The sequence below is a fragment of the Dromiciops gliroides genome, chromosome 1, assembly GCF_019393635.1.
Source record: "Dromiciops gliroides isolate mDroGli1 chromosome 1, mDroGli1.pri, whole genome shotgun sequence".
In the NCBI taxonomy this organism is placed as follows: domain Eukaryota; kingdom Metazoa; phylum Chordata; class Mammalia; order Microbiotheria; family Microbiotheriidae; genus Dromiciops; species Dromiciops gliroides.
Genome location: NC_057861.1, coordinates 583,373,571 through 583,396,714, shown reverse-complemented (window position 1 = coordinate 583,396,714; position 23,144 = coordinate 583,373,571). Strand labels below are relative to the sequence as shown.

General features: G+C 36.1%; 1 protein-coding gene across 1 annotated transcript in view; it reads right to left on the bottom strand.

The window, feature by feature from the left end:
- The window catches only part of SNX29 (sorting nexin 29), a 673,154-nt gene that overhangs the window by 533,721 nt on the left and 116,289 nt on the right, over positions 1-23,144 (bottom strand). The window contains exon 12 of the mRNA XM_043964582.1: positions 1,718-1,781. Coding sequence (XP_043820517.1) covers positions 1,718-1,781 — 64 coding nt within the window. The remainder of the gene's footprint in view (positions 1-1,717; positions 1,782-23,144) is intronic.

Below are 23,144 nucleotides of genomic sequence, written 5' to 3'. Positions count from 1 at the left end.
CAGAATGATCAGTTCACAACACCACCGACAGTGGATTAGTGTCCCAGTTTTCCCACAACCCCTCCAACATCCAATATTTTCCTTTTTTGTTATATTGGCTACTCTAGTAGTGGTACCTCAAAGTTGTTTTAATTTGCATTTTTCTGATCAATAGTGATTCAGAGCATTTTTTCATATGACTATAGATAGCTTTGATTTCTTTGTCTGAAAACTGCCAAACAGGCCATATTTATACTTCTACTGCATTAAATTAGTCTGTTTTGTTTTGCTTTTTTTAAAAAATAAGGGTCATCTTGTCAAAGCCTTACTGAAATGGAGTTTAGCAAAGAAAATGAATGCAGAGATTGGGAAAATAATCAATGGCATGCAAACATGTACAGAATGTGCAAATTATACAAAGGATGTTTCCTTTTAAAGACACCCATTATTATTACCCATTAAACACATATTGTGCTGACATTCTATCATTTCACAACAAATTATGTCATGCATTCCAAAGCTTATCAACCCACCAAAAGTTCTCTTGTGAACAAAGAGTAGGCAGCAGTTCTTTCCAAAGCTATTCAAATGTTACTGTTGAAAAGCAAACCAAACCTGACTTTACCAGCATTATACCTAAGCACAGGGCTTTTTTTCGGAGAGGAAGCCCACATGCACACTAAATAAGTGAACAAATCTTGCTAAGTGACACTAGAGTATTAGCACAGTTTCAGGCTAAAATTTTCCTTTGCTCTAAAGGCATGACACTTTCACAAGCACGAGCAAGGCCAAGTGGAACTTCCTTAAGTGCCTAAAATCTAAAATGAGGATGTATTACACTTAATGCAACTGGGTCAACAACAGTTTTGGAAAGCTCTCCAATACATTTTTCAGAGTTTTTTAAAGGGAAATATGGGCAATCTTCAAATAGAAGGCAATTTCTTACTCACCAGATAAACCATGGGAAATGCTTCCATCTTTCCAGAGCCCTGAACCTGATGTCAAGATCTACATTCTAGTCAAACCTCAGCCCTTGTGAATGGGCAAAATGGTGATTTAAAAATGGGAAAGATATGGGGCAGCTAGGTGGCACAGTGGATAGAGCACCAGCCCTGGATTCAGGAGGACCTGAGTTCAAATCTGGCCTCAGACACTTAACACTCACTAGCTGTGTGACCCTGGGCAAGTCACTTAACCCCAATTGCCTCACCAAATTAAAAAAAAAAAATTTAAAAAAAAAAAAAAATGGGAAAGATAATACCCATCTATCTGTTAGATGAGGAGAGAGAGGTAAACGAATTTTTGAATAGTTAAAAGTACTATACAATTTAAGGACCTCTTATTAACAGTAGTGATTCCGGAGACTAAGGATGTGCCCTCGTTATTCTTGGGAGTAATTTTATGCTACAAGACATAGATAAAAAAGACTTTCTTAGGGGGCGGCTCGGTGGCGCAGTGAATAAAGCACCAGCCCTGGATTCAGGAGTACCTGGGTTCAAATCTGACCTCAGACAGTTGACACTTACTAGCTGTGTGACCCTGGGCAAGTCACTTAACCCCCATTGCCCCACCAAAAATTTAAAAAAAAAAACTTTTTTTAAAGCTCTTTTGTACATTTTTGTATAACATAGAACAAGTTTCATTTACTATAGAGAGAGACCCTTAGCCTCAGATATGTAGCACCAAAAAGGGGTTAGGGATAGAAGTAGGGGTTGCCAGTTGCGAGGCTACAAGATACCTGTTTTCTTCTTCCAATTCATCCTTTCTATTCATCATAGCCACAATAGCTTGGCGCAGTTCATCTAAAAGGGGAAAAAAGCAAAAACAAATTAAGTGACAGGTCAAGCCTATTATATCACTTTATATCTCAGCATCCTATGTCATTAAAAATAACTTCTCTGGAGGAGGCTCTTTGTTCTTAGAGAAGTAGACCCCAACAGTCTTATCTGAGAGAAAAGGAAAGTTAACTTTCAAGGTGGCTGCCATGACTGGGATTTCATATCAACAAATATTCATTAAATATATTTAGATGTTAGGTGCAGTGGGGAATAAAAGAGATGGCCAGTCCTCAACATTTCTGCAATCCAGTTAAGTAGGTGAGACATACTATAGAGATCTATAGATATATCCACATATCTGCATATGTGTGTATATAGCACAATGTAAGTTAGTAAAAAGTACCAAAAAGCAAAAACTAATAAAATCTTAGGCTTCATTAACAGAAGTATTTTGTATTTAAAAAAAAAGATAAACCAACACCGTTCCCCATCCTGTAGAAACTATATCTTTTTAGTTCTGAGAATTATCAACAAACTGTAATACAGTCAGAAAAAAAATGAACAATATGCTGGAGGGTCTGGAAACTGTGTCATATGAATAGGTTTAAGAAACTATGAAGAGTTAGCTTGAAAAAAGAGACGAATCACTGTGTGATGATCAACTGTGATAGACTTGGCAGTGCAATGACACAAGACAATTCCAAAGAACTCATGATAGAAAAAAGAGACAGGTTAGGGAAGAACCCAACAGTTGTCTTCAAATATCTGAAGGCCTCACTAGGGTGTTGAAGGAATGCATATTTTAATCCATTATAAGAAAACGATTTCAACAGAGAGCATAGGAACCCCCAAAATTTATTTTCTTCTTCAATGCTGAAGTATTAAAGAACTGTCAGAAATACTATTGCATATACCTATATAATCCTTTAAAATCTCTTCCAACTTCAGAATTCTCTAAGTAATGCAGGTGGGGAATGTCATGAGAGGAGGTACTGATTAGTGTCAGTTAGAACAGTCAGTGAATGCATCACAAAGGTGGAGGGATTTGTGCTGGACCAACAATAGATAGGTATAATCTAGACAAGTGAAGAGAAGTTGAGAAGACTTTTTTCAGAGTAGAGGGAAGCACAAGCAAAGGAACAAAGGTAAGAATGAGTGACAAGTGTTCAGGAAGCAGTGTTGAACCAACTTAGCTAGGCATAGTATCTATGAAGGGCCTAAGAGCAGACTAGGCTAGAAAGACAGGGCCACAAATGCCATGGTAAGAAGTTGAGATTTTATCCTATAGGCAGTGGGAGCCATTTAAGGTTTCTGAATAGGAAAATTACAAGATGGAACTAATCTGCTTTTCTGTCTTAAATTCCTAAAAAAGAATAAAGAATAGAGATAAAAAAGCACGTGAAACATTCTGAATTAAAACCAAGACAGAAAAAAGCTAACACTAAGAAAAATATTTAAATTAACTTCAGTAACAGTGATTACAATATGGAATATCATAAGAAATATACCATATTATAGACCATTTGCATCCTTAATGAAACATCTTTCATATATAAGCTCACATATAAGGATGATCAGATTACCATTTTAAAAGGGGAGAAAAAGTAAGTTTATCATCTTCCAGACATATTCCCTCTATGTTTCATTCAAGACTCAATGAGATAACATACATCAAGCACTTTGCAAACCTTACAATGCCATATAAATGTTAGCTATTATTATGATATTAGAACTTATGCTGTTTAGCATCAAATATTCATTTCTGGATAACAAGATACTGAAGGCAAGGGGTATTCTGTTAAATTCAACAAATCATCATAAGCTCTGTCCTCACTTTGAGAGATTTTCATTCATTGCCCGTATCACTATTGGTGATGAGTGGCTTACAAACAGATTTTTTTTTTATTCCTATCAAAGAATTAAGTTAAGGGACTCTATGCAACAAATTAAACTTTTTCTTCCTTCTTCCTTCTTCCCTCCCAAAACAAGTTTTCTCCATCTAGACCTCAAGGGAGGGGGGAGGGGGGAGGGGAGAGGGAAAAACAATGATTTCCTAAATAACATCCAAATATTGAAAGCCAAGCTCCCAGCTAATTAGTTTTAATTTTTAAAAAGAGCATTTATTTCCCTTCATATGCATTAAAACACACAGCTAACTTTATATAAACATAATGCTTCAATCACTGCATATTCAATCACTAACAAAGAGTCAAAAATGAAATAATTGGATATTCATTTTCTAGTGTTTAAATTTTTTAAAACTCATGGAGATCATGAAAAGATATATCTGCAACATATTCAAGTGATTGAGTCTAAACCATGACACCATGACTATGAAAAAGGTCAGATTCAGAGATCTTTATCTATCACAATATATTTTTGCAGAAAAGCAGAATCATCTGTCTTTAGCTTTTAATTCAATGAAACCTTGAAAACTCTACAAGCTTCCAGTCATGCATCGAGGACTCAGGAAATTGGAAAATTTGTTTGTTTAAGCCAAGATCTGTTTGAACCCTAAAAAGGGCCAACAGGATGGTTTTTTTATTCATTGCTGTTTTTATAGTAGAAAAGTCTTTCTGGTTAAGATCGGTACAAAATTTGAGGTTAATATTTGAGTTAATATGAAATTACTCAGGTTTTCTACTTAAGACATAGGAGAAAATGTGATCAGTGGATTCTTCTAAGAACTAGGTTGAACCATCTGAGACTTTTAGAAAAAAAAATCTTACCTAATTAACTTAACTAATTAGTGGCCACTAGGCTACTAGGAACAAAAATACCTGAAATTTCTGGCTATGTTACTAAACTCTGGACAATATTTAGATTAACTTGGCTCTGTGAATGCAATTTCCATTATGAAAGCACTGAAAATTTCCAACATGAAAACAGCTTAGAGCTTCCACAAGTGATGATTTGCCCTGCTGCTGCCTGACTTGTTCCCCAACTAGAATAGCAGCCTCTGGACTGAACCTCCACAAAGCATGCCCTCATCCCTGGGGAAGTTAATCCAACTCAATTTTGGAATTCCTACCTTGGGCCTGAGTTGTTTTCATTGGTGAGTAAGTGAAAACTCAATTAGCCCATTATATCTAGCCAGCCTACAAACAACCTTTCCAGCCTTCTCTCCAGGCCATCTTGCCATCCACTCTACTAACAATCGCACACCCCCAATCCCATCTTCCACCTCCTGCTTTGGACACAGTAACTAAATCAATACTACCATTTCTTCTGGAAAGAGAATGTCAACTAACATCCCTGTGGATCAATTCACCATCCCTGCAACTCCCCAAAACATGTTTTCTTCCTATATAAAGCCCCTTGAGAACAGGGACTGCATCATTTTGGGTTGTGTTTTTTTTATTTCCAATCCTTAGCACAAGTGCCTGGCACACAGCAAGCACTTAATAAATGGGAGGGGGAGAGGTTTTCATTCTTTCACATATTCTGGAACCAAGATGGAAGTAAACAAGGATAGACTAACTCAAAATTCTCTAAAAAGAGTTTATCTATTAATGCCAATATTTTCATCAACTTAATGAAAATTGATCATTGACCAGCATTAGGTCTATTATTGCATTTTTAATAAATAAGGATGATCAAATTGTTTTCTTATCTGCTCTTGTATTATTTATGTTTTAATAGTTAACTCCTATATCCCATCACTTGCCATATCTTTTCCACTCTACCATCTCTCAAATTCATCCCCATTTCTACATTCACATAGCTACTACCCTAGTTCATGCCCTTATCATATCTCACCTGAAATATTCTGTCTCCTAACTGTTCTCCTTGCTTCTGGTCTCTACCCCTTTCCAATCTGTCCTCCAAAAAGCTGTCAAAACAATCTTCCTATGTGACGTCATCACTCCCCTGCTTAAGAATCTCTCATGACTCCCTATTGCTTCTAGAATAAAATACAAACTCCTCAATTTAGCATTTAAAGTACTTTACAATCTGGACAATCTACCTTTTCAGAATTATTTCACCTTAACGTAATCAGTGTCCCAGCCAAACTGGTCTATTTGCTGTTCCATAAACTTGACATTTGATCTCCTATTTCCATGCCTTTGCAAAGGCTATCTTGACCTCTGAAATGTACTCTCTTCAGTTTCACCCCCTGGAATTCTTAGCTTTCTGCAGAACGCAACTTCATTCATACCCACTACCCATACCTCTCTTGATCTACTTAATTTTTAGTTTCCCCTACATCCTCAAATCATCTTCTATTTCCTTATATGCTTATATGTTCTTTTCCTCAACAGAATATAAGCTCCTTGAGAGCAGCTTTAGACACTTACTAGCCATGCAACCCTGGACAAGTCACTTAACTTCTGGCTGCCTCAGTTTCTTCATCTATAAAATAGGGATTATAATACCACCTACTTTCTAGAGTTATTATGAGGATAAAATGAGGTAAAAATTGTATAATGTTTTGCAAACCTTAAAAGTTATAGGGGCAGCTAGGTGGTGCAGTGGATAAAGCACGGGCCCTGGATTCAGGAGGACCTGAGTTCAAATCCGGCCTCAGACAGTTGACACTTACTAGCTGTGTAACCTTGGGGGCAAGTCACTTAACCCTCATTGCCTGCCCCCCCCCAAAAAAAGTTATATATAAATGATAGCTGTCATTATTATTATTACTTAAATATATAAAGGATCTATGATTTAAGCAAGGTGGCAATTAGCACTGTGGGAGCTCCCTGTGGCAATAAAGATCAATTCATGACATGAGCACAGAATCAGAGAATCTGAGAGTTTGAAGAGTCTTAAAAGTCATGTAATCCCACCTGTTACTGAACAAGAATTCCTTGTACAATATCCTTAACAAGTAGTCATCCAGCCTCTGTCTGAAGACCTCTAATGAGGAGGAACTCATTACTTCTTGAGAAATCCTTTCTACTTTTGGACAATTTTACTTGTTCAGAAGTTTTCCCTCATCATCAAAACTAAATCTTTCTCTTCACAATTGGGGTCAAGCAGAATAAAATGTTATTCCGTTTTCACCTGATAGCCCTTTAAATACTCAAAGACAACTATCTCCTTCTACTAAGTCTTTCCACTTCAGGTGAAATATCCCTAGTTCCTCCAACTAAACTTCATAGAGGATATTCTGCAATCCTCTCACCATCCTAGGTATTTATCCCCCTTCCAGTTCCCCTCCAGCTAATTTATCTTTCCTAAAATATGGTACCCAGGACTGAACAAAGTACTCCAGATGTAGCTTGACCAAATAAGGCACTATTTATCCTCTCTCTTGTTGTGGGCAGTATGATTCTGAATGCAGCCTGAGACAGCAGTAACTCTTATCAGTTTCCATGTCCCACTAGACTCACAATATTCTCCTTTTCTTTTCTTTTCTTTTTTTTTGGTGAGGCAATTGGGGTTAAGTGACTTGCCCAGGGTCACACAGCTAGTAAGTGTTAAGTGTCTGAGGCCAGATTTGAACCCAGGTACTCCTGACTCCAGGGCCGGTGCTCTATCCACTGCGCCACCTAGCTGCCCCCCACAGTACATATTCTAAAACCCCTAGATTCTTTTTTTAACATGTACTAATGATTCACCACATTCTCACCTTGTACTTGTAATGTTATTTTGTAAACTAAAATGTTGAACTTTACATTTACTACTGTTAGGTTCCATCTTATTAGATGTGGCTTGTTGTTCTTGCCTATTTAGATTTTTTGGGACCCTGACTTTTGTCATCCAACATCCTTTTCGTCATCTGCAAATTTAACTGTTCCATTTCCTTTAACTTCCCTCAGATAAAGATTTTGAAAAGCAATAGACCAATGGAGCCTGATGCCCTCCAACAATGAACTCCTTCAAAAATGACGTAAGGCGGGGCAGCTAGATGGCACAGTGGATAGAGCACCGGCCCTGGAGTCAGGAGTACCTGGGTTCAAATCCGGCCTCAGACACTTAACACTTACTAGCTGTGTGACCCTGGGCAAGTCACTTAACCCCAATTGCCTCACTAAAAAAAAAAAAAAAGTGACATAAGGCACCAATCTTTGGGTTGTCATTCAATCAGTTCCCAATCCACCATGCTACTCTATCATCTAGCCCAGATCCTTCTAGACTGTCCATAATAGTAGCCTGAAAGATGATTAAATGTTTTGTTGAAAGCAAAATAACATCATCACAACTGGGCTTAGAAAGAATATTATGGCAGTAATGTGCAAGATAGATAGGAAGGGGAAGATACAAGAAGTGGAAAGATCAATTAGGAGGCTGTTAATGATTGTTCAGGAGGTAATAGGGCCCAGAAACAGAGTTGTAGCAGCAGAAATGGCGAGAAAGGATGGATTTGGAGACATTTTTTAGTGACAGAACTGAAAGGACTCTGCAACTGATTCGATACAGGAGGCAAAGAAAAGGGAGGGAAGCAAAGATTACTCACTGTTTCAGTCTATGGAACTGAGAGACTGGTGAAACCATTAACAAAGTCAAGAGAAGCAAGTGATTTTTTTTTCTTGCAAGTGAGGGATGGAGAGAAAAGAATTGTAGTTCAGTTCTGAACATATTTTATTTAAGGTCCATCCAGGTATAAAAGTCTTAAACAGCTGCTTGAAGTAGGCAGAAAGGTTAAGTGACTTACCTAGTGTCAAATGGAAAGTGTTAAAGTTAGGATTTGAACCTAATTCTTCTTGGCTTCAAGCCAAGCATTCTATCAACTATACATACCATGCTGACTCTATTATTCATTTTAGGTCCTGAATAAATATGATAATTGATAAATTCAGTAAAATCTCTGCTATCCATTATTTTATCACCTGGAGCTTTTTATTAACTGGCACTTCACAGCTATAGTGCAATGGTAACTCTTATCCATAATGACGACCCTAAGGCAATGTAAGATTCTAAAGCATTTTCTTAATTCTTAAAAAGAAATCAAATTATGTTCAGCATAAATTTAGTTTTACATGTATTTTACCATATCTTGATTCTGAGAAAATTGATATATTACACATAGCATATAGAGTAACTCTATGAAAAGTATATAACTTCCCTCAACAAGTACAGACATTAACCAACTTAAAAACAGGTTGTATTTCCAAAAGTTCAATTTTAAGTCAATTATTTTGGGACTTAAAATATGTTTTCATATAGAAACAACGTTGTAAATTATGGTTAGTTTTCTAAGTCAGCCCACAAATACCTGATTTTTTTTTTAAGTGAGGCAATTGGGGTTAAATGACTTGCCCAGGGTCACACAGCTAGTAAGTGTTAAGTGTCTGAGGCCGGATTTGAACTCAGGTACTCCTGACTCCAGGGCCGGTGCTCTATCCACTGTGCCACCTAGCTGCCCCTACAAATACCTGCTTAAACCAGATTGTACCTAAATAATAATGGTAGCCCTGTCTGTATCCCTGTTTCCCTTAGAATCCTTGACTGTCAAATAGGCCAAATGCCCCTACCCACAGACCCGAGGAAGAAAGGAAGTGAAACAAGGGGTATGAAGACTGTCTGGTGGCTCTAGAAGATGGTCAGTGTAGGTTGAAAGCTACAGCAGCACAAAGGTGGGACGGGGGCTAGATGGGACTTCTAATAGTTCCTACCCTAACAGCCATGAGGATCTCCCACAGACAGGAAACTCAGGAAAAGTATGCCAACAAAAGGAGAGGAAGGCAACAAAAACCATTCCTCCCTTCCTCTGCAAGGTTTACTGGTTGATTTCTGAGGGGAGTGATTATAAGATGGGGTGGGACCTACCTCTATTTACTATGTTCCAACCATGCATAGAGGAGGTTAAGCATAGTGAATACAGAACAGTGGACTCAAGCCTCCAGAGAATTTGGAGACTTTTTAGGAAAATGGATTTTTCAAATTTTTCATGATATTAGCACAATTTCAGACTAAAATGTTTATTTGTTCTAAGGGCATGCCACTTTCACAAGTATAAGAAAGGCCAAATAGAACTTCCTTAAATGCCTAAGATTGAAATTGAAAGGATATAACACTTCATGCAATTAGGTCAGCAATGACTTTGGAAAGCTTTGCAAAACATTTCTTTCAGAGAATTCTAAAGGGAAACATGGGCAATCTTCAAAAAGAACACAATTTCTTAGCATAGTGAATATAAAAAAGTAGTCTCTGCCTCTAGAAAATTTGCAACTTTTCTGGGAAAATGGGTGTTTCTGTCATTTCAAAAACAATCATCAGGTACATCGTGTGAAATCAGAGCTGGAGAGTGATCTCCCAACCATAGGACAGAGACTACAGGTCATTACATATGTATGAATCACCATACGCAGCACAAGACCAAGCACTAAGAATAAAGGGCAAAATAGGGAAATTCCAGACAACCACTATAATACCGCAAGTCAAGTCAAGATCCCATGTGAAAAACTAAAAAAAAAAAAAAAAACTGGCAAAACAGTTAGTTACCATCCCTTTCCCCCACTTCGTGTGCATTTTCAGTCTCCAGTACAATGTCTCTCTATATACTTGTCAACATCAGAATGACTTGTAATAGCACTTACAAATAGCAAGAAGAGTAGTATTCCAATATTTAGAATCAAAAAAAGAAGAAAAATTCCACCTCAGCAAAATCTGCTGTCAGAGCTATTTCTGATTACTCTGCAAAGGAACATTTATAGTGACTGCAAAACCAAGGAGAGGCAAAGATCCAAAATTCTAATAAAACCCACTCTCCAAGGGCTTTACTATCTTTAATATGCATTCAATGTTAACGTGCATTCACATTGCACCAGAGTGCTTTGCTGCCACTGTTCTCCAACAGTAAAGAGGGTAACTTAGGGGTTTATTTTCATGGAGCTAATAAATACTACACTTCACCAACCACAAGTGGCATACAATAGCAGAGCAACTGTCAGTACTATATAATTTTCTCTCCTCTTCCCAACACTGCACATTTCATTATTTGTTTAGTCTCTATCATTGTGATCTACTTCTTTATTACCTGATAAAGTACAAATTTCAAATGACAACAAACTATCTTTTATCCTCCAAAGCCTTGAAAAGTTTGACCTATTGAGGTTTCCCCAATTCTCCTCATATCATGCGCTATTAATCAGATATGAGGAAAGAATTTACTATTCTTTTCATATGACTAAAAGGCAAATTTTCATGTATCTCAAAGACCACTGGGGAGGTGATACCACTGAGTCATACTGCAGCCACACTTATAGTCAGGTTTTTTTTTGCAGCCACACATCTAATCAGACAAGGTGAACATCAACTTCAAATGCCAGTCTCAGACAGTGTCTAGTCACCTTGTCACATCCCTAGAAACTTCAAGATGATCAAAATAAAAATTAAAGGTGAAATTAATAAAATTTAGTGTAGGAAAACCACTGAAATAATAAATACAACTAGGAGTTGTTTTTATGAAAAAAATAATAAACAAATAAACCATTGGTTAATATGATTTTTAGAAAGAGAGAAAACTAAATCAATAGTATTAAAAATTAAAAGGGTGATTATACCCAAAAGATGAAATCAAAGCAATTATAAGGAGGCTTTTTTGCCCAATTATATGCCAATAATTTTAACAATTTAAGTGAAAAGCAAGAATATTTACAAAAATATAAACCGCTTAAACTAACAGAAGAGAAAATAGAATATTTAAATAGATATTTTAGGGGATAAAAATTGAACAGGCCATAAATGGGTTTCCTAAGAAAAAAGCATCAGGACCAGATGGATTTACAAGTGAATTCTATCAAACATTTAAAAATCAACTAATTTCAATATTAAATTGTCTGGAATAATAGGCCAAGAGGGGGTGCTCCCAAACTCCTTTTATGAAACAAATATGATACTGATAACTAAACCAGGAAGAGTAAAAACCAAGAAAGAAAATTATAGACCAATTTCATCAATGAATATGGACACAAAAATCCTAAATAAAATACTACCTAGGAGATTACAATAATATATTACAAAGATTCTATATTATGAACCAAATTGGATTTACACCAGGAATGCAGGGATGGTTTAACATAAGGAAAACTATTAACATAATTGATTTCATCTACAATAAAAGCAACAAAAATTACATGATTATATCGATAAATGTAGAAAAGGCTTTTGATAAAGTATAACATTCACTTCTATTAAAACACTTGATAGCATACATATAAATGGATTTTTCCTTAAATTGGTAAAAATAATTTACCTAAATCCATGAGCAAGCATTATTTGTAATAGGGATAAGCTAGAAGCCTTCCAAATAAGATCAGGTATGAAACAAGGAAGCCCACTGTCAACTATCTGACTCTATATTGTATTGGAAATTCTAGCAAAAGCAATGAGGGAAGAAAAAGAAGTAAAAGGAATCAGAATGGGAAATGAGGTAATAAAACTATCCATTTTTGCAAATGATATGATGATATACTTGGAAAATTCCAAAGACTCAACTAAAAAGTTAGTTGAAAAAATAATTTTAGAAAAGTAGCAGGACATACAGTAAATCCATATAAATCATCAACTTTCCTACCACAAATACCTGCAAGAAGAGATAGTAAGAGGTACCCCCATTTAAAATAACTCTAGTATGCCAATAAATTTGACAATCTAAATGAAATAGATATTTACAAAAATACAAATTGCCCAGGTTAACTGAAGAGGAAATAAAATTCTTAAATAAGCCCATATTAGAAAAAGAAATTGAATAAGGCATTAATGAACTCCCCAAGAAAAAATTTCCAGGGCCAGATGGATTTACAAGTGAATTCTACCAAACATTTCCAATACTATACAAATTCTTTGGAAAAATAGGTGAACGAGTTCTACCAGATTCCTTTTATAACACAAATATGGTGTTGATACCTAAACCAGGCAGAGCCAAAACAGAGAAAGAAAATTACAGACCAATTTCCCTAATGAATATTGATGCAAAAATCGTGAATAAGATATTAGCAAGGAGTTTACAAAGTGATCACTAGGATAATATACTATGACCAGGTGGGATTTGTACCAGGAATGCAGGGCTGGTTCAACATTAGGAAAACTATCAAAAAATCAACCACATCAATAAGAAAACTAACCAAAATCATATGATTATCTCAATAGATGCAGAGAAAGCTTTTGACAAAATACAGCACTCATTCCTAATAAAAACACTAAAGACCATAGGAGTAAGTGGAGCTTTCCTTAAAATAATAAGCAGTATCTACCTAAAATCATCAGCAAGCATTATATGTAATGGAGGTAAGTTAGAGGAATTCCCAATAAGATTAGGGGTGAAACAAGGATGTCCATTATCACATCTATTATTTAATATTGTACTAGAAATGTTAGCTTTAGCAATCAGAGAAGAAAAAGGAATTAAAGAAATTAGAATAGGCAAGGAGGAAACAAAACTATCACTCTTTGCAGATGATATGATGGTATACTTAAAGAATCCTAGAGAATCAACTCAAAAATTACTTGAAACAATTAACAACTTTAGCAAATTAGCAGGATATAAAATAAATCCACATAAATCATCAGCATTTCTATATATGACCAACAAAGTCCAGTAGCAAGAGATAGAAAGAGAAATTCCATTTAAAGTAACAGTAGACAATATAAAATACTTGGGAGTCTACTTTCCAAGACAAACCCAGGAACTCTATGAACACAATTACAAAACACTTTTCACACAAATAAAATCAGAACTAATTAACTGGAAAAATATCAATTGCTCATGGATCGGCCGAGCTAATATAATAAAAATGACAATTCTACCTAAATTAATTGACTTATTGAGTGCCATATCAATCAGACTTCTGATAAAGGTCTCATTTCTAAAATATATAGGGAACTAAATCAAATTTATAAGAATCCAAATCATTCCCCAATTGAGAAATGGTCAAAGGATATGAACAGTTTTCTGATAAAGAAATCAAAGCTATCTACTACCATATGAAAAAATGCTCTAAATCACTATTGATTAGAGAAATGCCCATTAAAACAACTCTGAGGTACCACCTGACACCTATCAGATTGGCTAATATGACAAAAAAGGAAAATAATAGATGTTGGAGAAGCTGTGGAAAAATTGGAACACTAATGCATTGTTAGTGGAGCTGTGAACTGATCCAACCATTCTGGAGAGCAATTTGGAACTATGCCCAAAGGGCTATAAAGCTGTGCATACCCTTTGACCCAGCAATACCACTATTAGGTCTTTTCCCCAAAGAGATCATAAAAAAAGGGAAAAGGATCCACATGTACAAAAATATTTATAGCTGCTCTTTTTGTGGTGGCAAGGAATTGGAAATTGAGGGGATGCCCATCAATTGGGGAATGGCTGAACAAGTTGTGATATACGAATGTAATGGAATACTATTGTGCTATAAGAAACGATGAGCAAGCAGATTTCAGAGAAACCTAGAAGGACTTACATGAACTGATGCTGAGTGAGATGAGCAGAACCAGGAGAACATTGAACACAGTATCAACAACTTTGTGTGTTGATCAACTGTGATAGACTTGACTCTTCTCAGCAATACAATGGTCCAAGATAGTTACAAAGGACTCATGAAGGAAAATGCTCTCCAAATCCTGAAAAAAAGAACTATGGAATCTAGATGCAGATTGAACCATACTATTTCTGTTTCTATTTTTTTTTCTTTTTTGAGGTTTTTCCTTTTTGCTATGATTCTTCTTTCACAGCATGACTAATGCAGAAATAAGTTTGATGTGACTATACATATATAACCTATATCAGATTGCTTGCTGTCTTGGGGAGGGGAAGAGGGATGGAAGGGAGGGAGAAAAATTTGAAACTAGAAAGCTTATAAAAACAAATGCTGAAAACTAAAAAAAAAAAAAAATTTAAAAATTAAAAAAAAGACTCTAGACAATGTAAAATACCTGGGAGTATATTGGCCAAAATAAACCCAAGGAACTATATGAACAAAATTACAGAAAACTTTATCTACTAAAAAAATCGAAATTTAATAATTGGAAAAAATATTAATTGTTTCTGGATAGGCAAGGCCAAAACACTAAAAATGACAATTTTACCTAAATTGATTTGTATTTTCAATGCCATCTCAATTAAATTATGAAATAATTATTTTACTGAATTAGAAAAATTACTAACAAAATTCATTTGGAGGAACAAAAGATCAAGACTATTGTAACGATTGGAATGATGCCACCTACTGGAGAGCTACTGTAGGAAAGCTCCTCCATGAGGAGAAGGCGACTGAGGGCAAGCTATGCGGTTTTCCTTGGCATCAGGAAGTGACGTTTGCTCATGGGTACTGTCTATAAAAGAGGCGAAGCTTTCTCTCTTGGGCTCTTTCTGGAAGGACCTCAGGGGGGAGAGGAGCTGGAGACTTTGGCTCCCTGAGATAGACAGCTGAATCTAGGCCTTTCTCTCTCTTTTCACCAAATTATTATTCTCCTTAATAAATGCTTAAAAGTCTCACTCTTGCTAAAGCTTATAATTTATTGGCGACTACTCATTAAGATATTTTAGACAGACTAGCTAGAATTTTAGCCCCTTACACTATCAAAGGAACTAATGGAAAAAAATGTAAAGGAAGGAGGCTTATCAGTACCAGATATTATATTATATGGTACTGGCTAAGAAATAGAAAGGTGATCAGTGGAACAGAGTAGACATACAATACACAGCAGCAAATGACTATAGTTACCTTGTGTTTGACGAGTGTAAAGATTTAAATTTTGGGCATAAGAATTCATTATTCAGTAAAAAAAATTATTGGGAAAGCTGAAAGCAGTCTGGCAGAAACTGGGCATGGACCAATATCTTACACAATTTACCAAGATGAGGTCAAAATGGATACCTAGATATTACAAGAAAATCTGAAGAACATGGAACATATTACCTATCAGATTTATGGAGAGGTGAATAGTTTATGAATAAACAAGAGACAGAAAGCAGTGTGATGTATAAAATGGATAATTTTGATTACATTAAATTAAAACAGATTTTGTACAAATAAATCAAGATCTGAAGGAAAACAAAATGGGAGGGGGGAATTTTATAGATAGTTTCTCAAATAAAGGTCTCATATCTCAAATATATAAATAATTGTCAAATAATAAATGGTCAAAGTATATGAACAGTTTTTAGACAAGGAAATTAAAACCATTTCTAGTCATATGAAAATGCTCTAAATAATTACTGATTAGAGAAATACAAATTAAAACAACATTGAGATACCATTTTACACCTATCAGACTAGCTAAAATGATTGAAGGGAAAAGCAGCAAATATTGGAGGGGATATGTAAAAATTGGGACATATTCACTGTTGGTGGAAGTGTGAACTACTCCAAGCATTTTGGAGAACAATCTGGAATTAGGCCCAAAGAGTTATTAAGTTTTCTATATCCTTGGTTCCAGCAATAACACTACTAGGTCTGTTTCCCAAATCAATTAGAGAAAAAGGAAAAGAACCTATATGTTCTAAAATATTCATAGCAGCTCTCTTTGTAGTAGCAAAGAACTAAAAATTGTGATGGAATACTACCGTGCTATAGAAAATCATGAGCTTGACGTCTTAGGAAAAAACATGGATAGACACATGAAATAATGAAGAGTAAAATGAGCAGAAATCAGAGAACATTGTAGACAGTAACAGCAATATTGTTTTAAGAACAACTTGGAAAAAAAAAAAGAACAACTTTGAGCAAATAAGTCATTTTGACTATTTATAAATACCCAAATTAACCACAAAGGACATATAAAGGAAGATAGTATCTGCATCCAGATAAAGAACTGATAAACAGAAGTATGTATAGCATGGTTTTATACATCCACACATATATATAGATATATAAAGGAAGATGCTATCTGTAAGTATATATGTATGTATATATATGTATATATATACATATATATGTATATATACATACATATATATTCACATACACATATTGGTGTCTAATGGTAGGTTGGGGAGGGAGAAAAAGGGAAAAAACGTTACATGATAATTTTATTATATATTTCAAAGGAAAAGCAAATTGTACATAATAGATTTGCAGTTTCAAGTATAATCATCTTTTTTTTCTATTCATCTATGTTATGGAAATGCTTGTTTTATTTCTTAAGTTCAGAATAAAATATATTTTTAAAAAGGAAAAAAAAATAATAATTTTAAGATGATCAAGTAAACCTTCAACACTGCTTAGCTAGTCCATCCATTAAGTGCCCACCACTCGTTCTAACTGTTAATGAGACTGAATCAACTCTTTTTCCACTAAGAGTCTTTTCCAAGTCAGGATGCAAATCTACTAAAGACAGCAGGACCAAGTCAGGTAGAATGCCATAGTGAAAAGACCAATAAAAGTGGTAAGTCAAGAAATCTGCTCTGTCAAGAATGGAATGACAATTGGACAAATCCCTCTTTACCAGTTCATTCATCTGTCAAACCAGGGGACTGGACTAAATCCTAGCTTCTTAAACTGTGGGTCACAATGGGGTTCTGTAACTGAATGTGGGGGTCACAAAAAAATTGGCAACAGTAAAAGGTATATATACCTATATACCCTGTGTCAATAAAAATTTCTCAGATGAAAAGGGCTTACTAGGGGGAAAAGTTTAAGATACCCTGGACTAGATCAAGGATTCCTAGCCTGGGGTCTGTGAACTTGGTGACTGTACTTCAATATAAGTGCTTTTGACTGGAGTGATGCCACCTAAAGCTCCTCCATGAGGAGAAGGCGTCTGAGGGCAAGCCATGTGGCTTTTCCTTGGCGTCAGAAGTAACCTTTGCTTGTGGGTACTGTCTATCAAAGCTACCAGCCAATTAGCTTGGAGCTGTGTGTGTGTGTGTGGATGGATGTTCCCAGTTTCACAGGAGGCTTCTGGGAGGAAGGAAACGTTGGGTCCTTTTGGTTCCTGACCTCACCATGGCAGGTCAGATGATGAGGTCTCTTAGAAATAGTTAGATTTTTACCTCTCTCTGATCATTAGATCCTAATGCTCTTTAATAAATACTTAAACACTTAAATACTCTTGCTAAAGCTTATAATTTATTGGCGACCACTCATTAGATATTTTAGACAGTATAGCTAGGATTTTAGCCCCTTACACTTTCCTTCCTGATTCTATGTATTGTATTTTATTCATTTAAAAGTGGTATTCTGGGGCAGCTAGGTGGCGCAGTGGATAGATAGAGCAGTGGCCCTGGAGTCAGGAGTCCCTGAGTTCAAATCCGGCCTCAGACACTTAACATTTACTAGCTGTGTGACCCTGGGCAAGTCACTTAACCCCAATTGCCTCACTAAAAAAAAAAAAAAGTGGTATTCTAAGAAGAGGCTCACAGGCTTCTCCAACTGCCAAAGGGCTCCATGACACAAAAAGGTTAAGAACCTCTGGACCAGATAGTCTTTAAGTTTCTATCCAGTTTTAAAATTCTATATTCCAGGGGGTGGCTAGGTGGTACAGTAGATAAAGCAACGGCCCTGGATTCAGGAGGACCCGAGTTCAAATCTGGCTTTAGACACTTGTCACTTACTAGCTGTGTGACCCTGTGCAAGTCACTCAACCCTCATTGCCCCACCAAAAAAAAAAAAAAGGCAAAAAAAAATTCTATATTCCAGTATCATTTTTCATTTGAATATTATCTGAAAACCATGTGAATTAGCACAGTTCCAAAGGCTGTGCCACAAATATTAGGCTACAGTTTCAAACTGACAGGCAAATTAGGGAGGCAAGAAGCCTCCAATCATCTTTAATTCTTTGGAGAGTGCAGTATTCATGACTTGAAGCTACACAACACAGTAAGAACATTGGTGTTAAAAGATAGGCCTTTCTAAAAAAAGAGAAAAAGATCTATTTGTACAAAAATATTCATAGCAGCTTTTTTTTGTGTGGTGGATAAGAATTGGAAATCAAAGGAATGCCCATCAATGGGGCTGTGGTATATGATGGTGATGGAATATTATTGTGCTTTAAGAAATGACAAGCAGGATGGTTTCAGAAAGGCCTCGAAAGACTCGTATGAACTGATATATAGTGAAGTGAGCAGAACCAAGAGAATGTTGTGCAGAGACAGCAATATTGTTTGATGAAGAACTGTGAATGACTTAACTACTCTCAGCAATACAATGATCCAAGACAATCTCAAAGGACTAATGATAAAAACATACTGTCCAACTCCAAAGAAAGAACTAATATTGACTGAACACAGATTGAAATGTGCTATTTTTACTTTCTTTTGTTTTTTTTCTTTTATTTACATTTTCTTATACAAAAAAGAGTAATATGGTAATGTTTTACATAATTGCACATGTATAACCTATATCCGATTGCTTACTGCCTCAGGGAGAGGGGAGGGGAGGAAAGGAAGGAGGGATAAACTTTGGAACTCAAAACTTTAAATAATAATGTTTATTATTTTTTTTAAGTAGACCTTTGCTTCAGAAGTTAGGTGTCATTAAAGGAGCTCTACAATTTCCTTGGGGTGTATGGGGTGTTTAGGAGGACTAACACCTCTGGTGTCAGGGCTTGCTGAGCCCTTTTCAGGACACTCATTCACCTTTGGTGTTCACCTGATTCACACAACTCTCACCAGTGGTTCCAAGAAGCTGTAGCATATGCAGCAGCCACACCCTGATAAACCATCTCAGCAGATGGGCTAAACCAGGTTTAGAGTAACTGACAGGTCTCAAACCTGTTGATGAGTTAGGGGAAACATCTTAAGACTTCCCCCAGTGAAAAGGTAGGATGAGAACAATTTGTTTCAACAGCCAGGAAGATGGCTAAAGCAGGCACTATGGAGTGGTTAGAGCTTAGTCAGACATTGAAAACACCAAGAGCATCCACTACATCTCAGGTCATCACCAGTAACCTTGTCCTACCACTGGACTTTGATGACTCAGGAAGAGTGAGGCTGACAACTTTATGCAACTCTGCCTCACTTAAACTCATTCACACATTACCCCATGATGTCATTGGTCCCCTTCAAAAACGAAAGAGAAGCAACAACAATTTCTTCAGGAAATTCAATTAGCTGTTTCCTTCCTATTTAGTCCTTGGCCCAACTCATTGCTAGCTGTGTTATCTGTCTGAGATATATATATATATATATATATATATATATATATATATATATATATATATATATATATATATATATATATACTGTCAGATAAACTCTATAAGGTATCCATTCAACTATATGTCACAATTTAGACAACAGACTTTTCATCCATTAAGTTTTTCTTATGTGCATGGTTAAGTGAAACTATTTTTTGAGTGGTTATGGTTCTCTTCCATGAGTATTACATAGAGGTCAATGGAGAGATGCACAGTGGGTAAAAGTAGGCATAGTAAAATAAGAAATTTTGAAAAAAAAATTGAGTAAAAGGGGCAGCTAGGTGGTGCAATGGACAGAGCACCAGCCTTGGAGTCAGGAGGACCTGAGTTCAAATCTGACCTCAGACATTTGATACTTACTAGCTGTGTGAGACCCTGGGCAAATCACTTAACCCCAACTGCCTCACCAAAAAAAAAAAAAATTGAGTAAAGGATATCATCATCGAAATAAATAAAAGAAAGATGGGTTGATCAAGCAGGGAGAGCAAAAGTTAACCAATGGGCTCCATTATTACCCATACAATATCAAGTGAAAGAGAGGAACACTGCCCAGCACTTTGGGTGGATCTCCCCTCTAGCAAACTTACGGCAGTATATGGATGAGATTCACACACATTAGACAGAACTAGATAGGTTCACAGCCCATCCTTTGAGAAGTCTTCACACAACAAAGGGATCCTACATTTTACAATGATCCACCAATTAAATAATGACTTCTCTATTGTATTTGAAACAGGAATCAACTTACACAGCATAGAAATTTGCCCAAGCTTTTTCAGGAAATACCTACTAAGTGAAGGTGAGTTATAATTTTATTTTTTGTATGGTTCCTCAATTCATAGATAAGGATCTCCAGATTTTAAAAGTCTTACCTAGTAGATCTCCAAGTTGTTTGCCACTATCATACCATCCACTTTCCAAAGTTTCATACCAAAGAAGCTTGCACATCTATCAGTGATATCTATTCTCACAGAATCTCAGCATTGAAAGAGACCTCAGGAGCCACCTGGTACAACCCATATCTAAGAAGCTGCTCTATAAAATACCTAACAACTAATCATCTAACCATGACATCTATGGGTAACTCATTTCGCTTTTATATCGATCTAATGATTAGGAAGTTTTTTCTTATATCAAAGGAAAATCTACCTCTAACTTCCATTCATTGTTCTAAACTATCTCATCTGGAGTCAAGATAAACAAATTTTATCCTTCATCCACATGACTTACCTTCAAAAACTTGAAGTCAACTCTCCAGGACCCCATCCTAACCTCCAAGTCTTCTCTTCTCCAGACCAAATAACTCCAGTTTCTCATTGCACGACTTTAAGACCCTTCACCAGCCTTGTCATCCTTCTCTGGACATTTTACAGTTTACTGATGTCTTTCCTAAAATGTGGAACTGCCTCCATGTTTTAAACTAATTATAATGAAAACTACTGAAGAGACCTATGCTGAAAAATGGTCCTCTCCAATTGCATTGGGCTAGGATGTGTTAAAAACATGCATTTGGAACTTGGGCCATTGGTATTTAGGAAAGGTATGGTATGAACTAAGCAGAAAGAGAAATATAACTATTATGGGTAAGGTATTATCATGTAATAAAAATCATTTTTCATGGGGAATCATAAGACTTTGGCTCTAGTTTTGGTTTTATTTAATAACTAGCCATATCACAATTTCTCTGGTCCTCCTTTATTCATCTTTAAAATGCTGGGTGAGCTCTAAGAAACCTTTCAACATTGATATGCTTAGATTCTATGATCCAGAAAGAGCTACATATAAACAGTACAACTAACCAGTCTCTGTCATCAACCAAGGTGTATAGTAAGAACCCTTCATCTGTTACTACTCCAGTTGGCTAGATGACAGGCCAAATTCAATCTAGGGAAACCACGACCCTTTTTTAGCCGATAACACTGAATGTACATGTCCTCAAGAGTGCTAGATACCAACATCTGTTGTGATGGCCTCACATACCACCAAGCAGGGGTTAATTGGTGGCAAGGAAGATTAATTACATATGAAACATCCATAAATTATTAAAATATAAAGCTTCACAGCTTACTTCTGCCCTCCAGCTGCAGTTTCATATGTACAGGCAATTTCATGCTGCCTCACACATATAATCTGCTCTAAATTAAAAGGTAAAGTTACCAAGAAGGCAAGGAGAGAATTCTCATGTCCAGAATGATTTTCAAATCACCTCCAACTATGAATAGGCATGTATGCAAGGTAATCTACTATCATAAATAATGACAATAACTTTTATTAGCTTTTTCCTCAAGGCTCTCAGATGCTTTTAGTTCAGACTCCTATCCATCTGTAGCAGGAAGGAACCTGGATTCTTCACTGGCTATCTTAACAGACAAGTGACTTGAGGCTTTTCAAGGTTAACTAAAAGATTCAAAGTATATACAGCAAGGGGGCAGCTAGGTGGCACAGGGGCAGCTAGGTGGTGCAGTGGATAGAGCACCGGCCCTGAATTCAGGAGTACCTGAGTTCAAATCCGGCCTCAGACCCTTGGCATTTACTACCTGTGTGACCTTGGGCAAGTCACTTAACCCCAATTGCCTCACCCAAAAAAAAAAAACAGTATATACAGCAAGTTACAAGCAATGGAAAATGTAGCACCCAGATTTCATGACAAACAGTCCAGGAAAAAAAATTAAAACAATAACTTTCCATTATTGCCATAGCATTCTATTAGCACAAGGAGCTCCAAGGAATATCAAGATAATGCTATACCTTCAAGCACAAAGTCCCTTTTTTTAGGTAGATTGCTTTTACCCAGGTTAGATCAGGACTGTGGACTCATAAGAAGTTTCCCAACCTCAAGAGAGCTGGTTCTTTTCTAACTCAGAATATCCATTAGCCATAGCAATGTTAATCCAATAAACATTTTTTAGATGCCTATTGTGGAGTCCTATCCTGGGTGTTGAATAAGATACAAAACTGAAAAGACATTACCTTACTTCATGGAGTTTATTGCTGTTAAGGGAAAGGAGAGACATAATGAAAAATTCTATGTAAATAAATTCAAGAGAGAAGTGCTATGTGAAATCCAACATTTCTTTAGCTCAAGAATTATTTTCCACATTTTAGAGATAATAACACATGTTAAGTATTTGCCAATGCTAAGATTCAAACTAAAGTCTTCTGACTGTGCTTAGCTCAAGTGAGAAGCCATTTGACAATTACATCATCCACAGCTCTCTTTCAAAGTGTGTTGTCCCTTGAGTTTGTACCTAATGCTCTAAAAGGCTTTCTAAATCACCCTGAAATAGACATGCCATAGGACTCTAATATGCATACAAGAGGAAGTCACATACATAAATTTCATTATTTCACATTCAC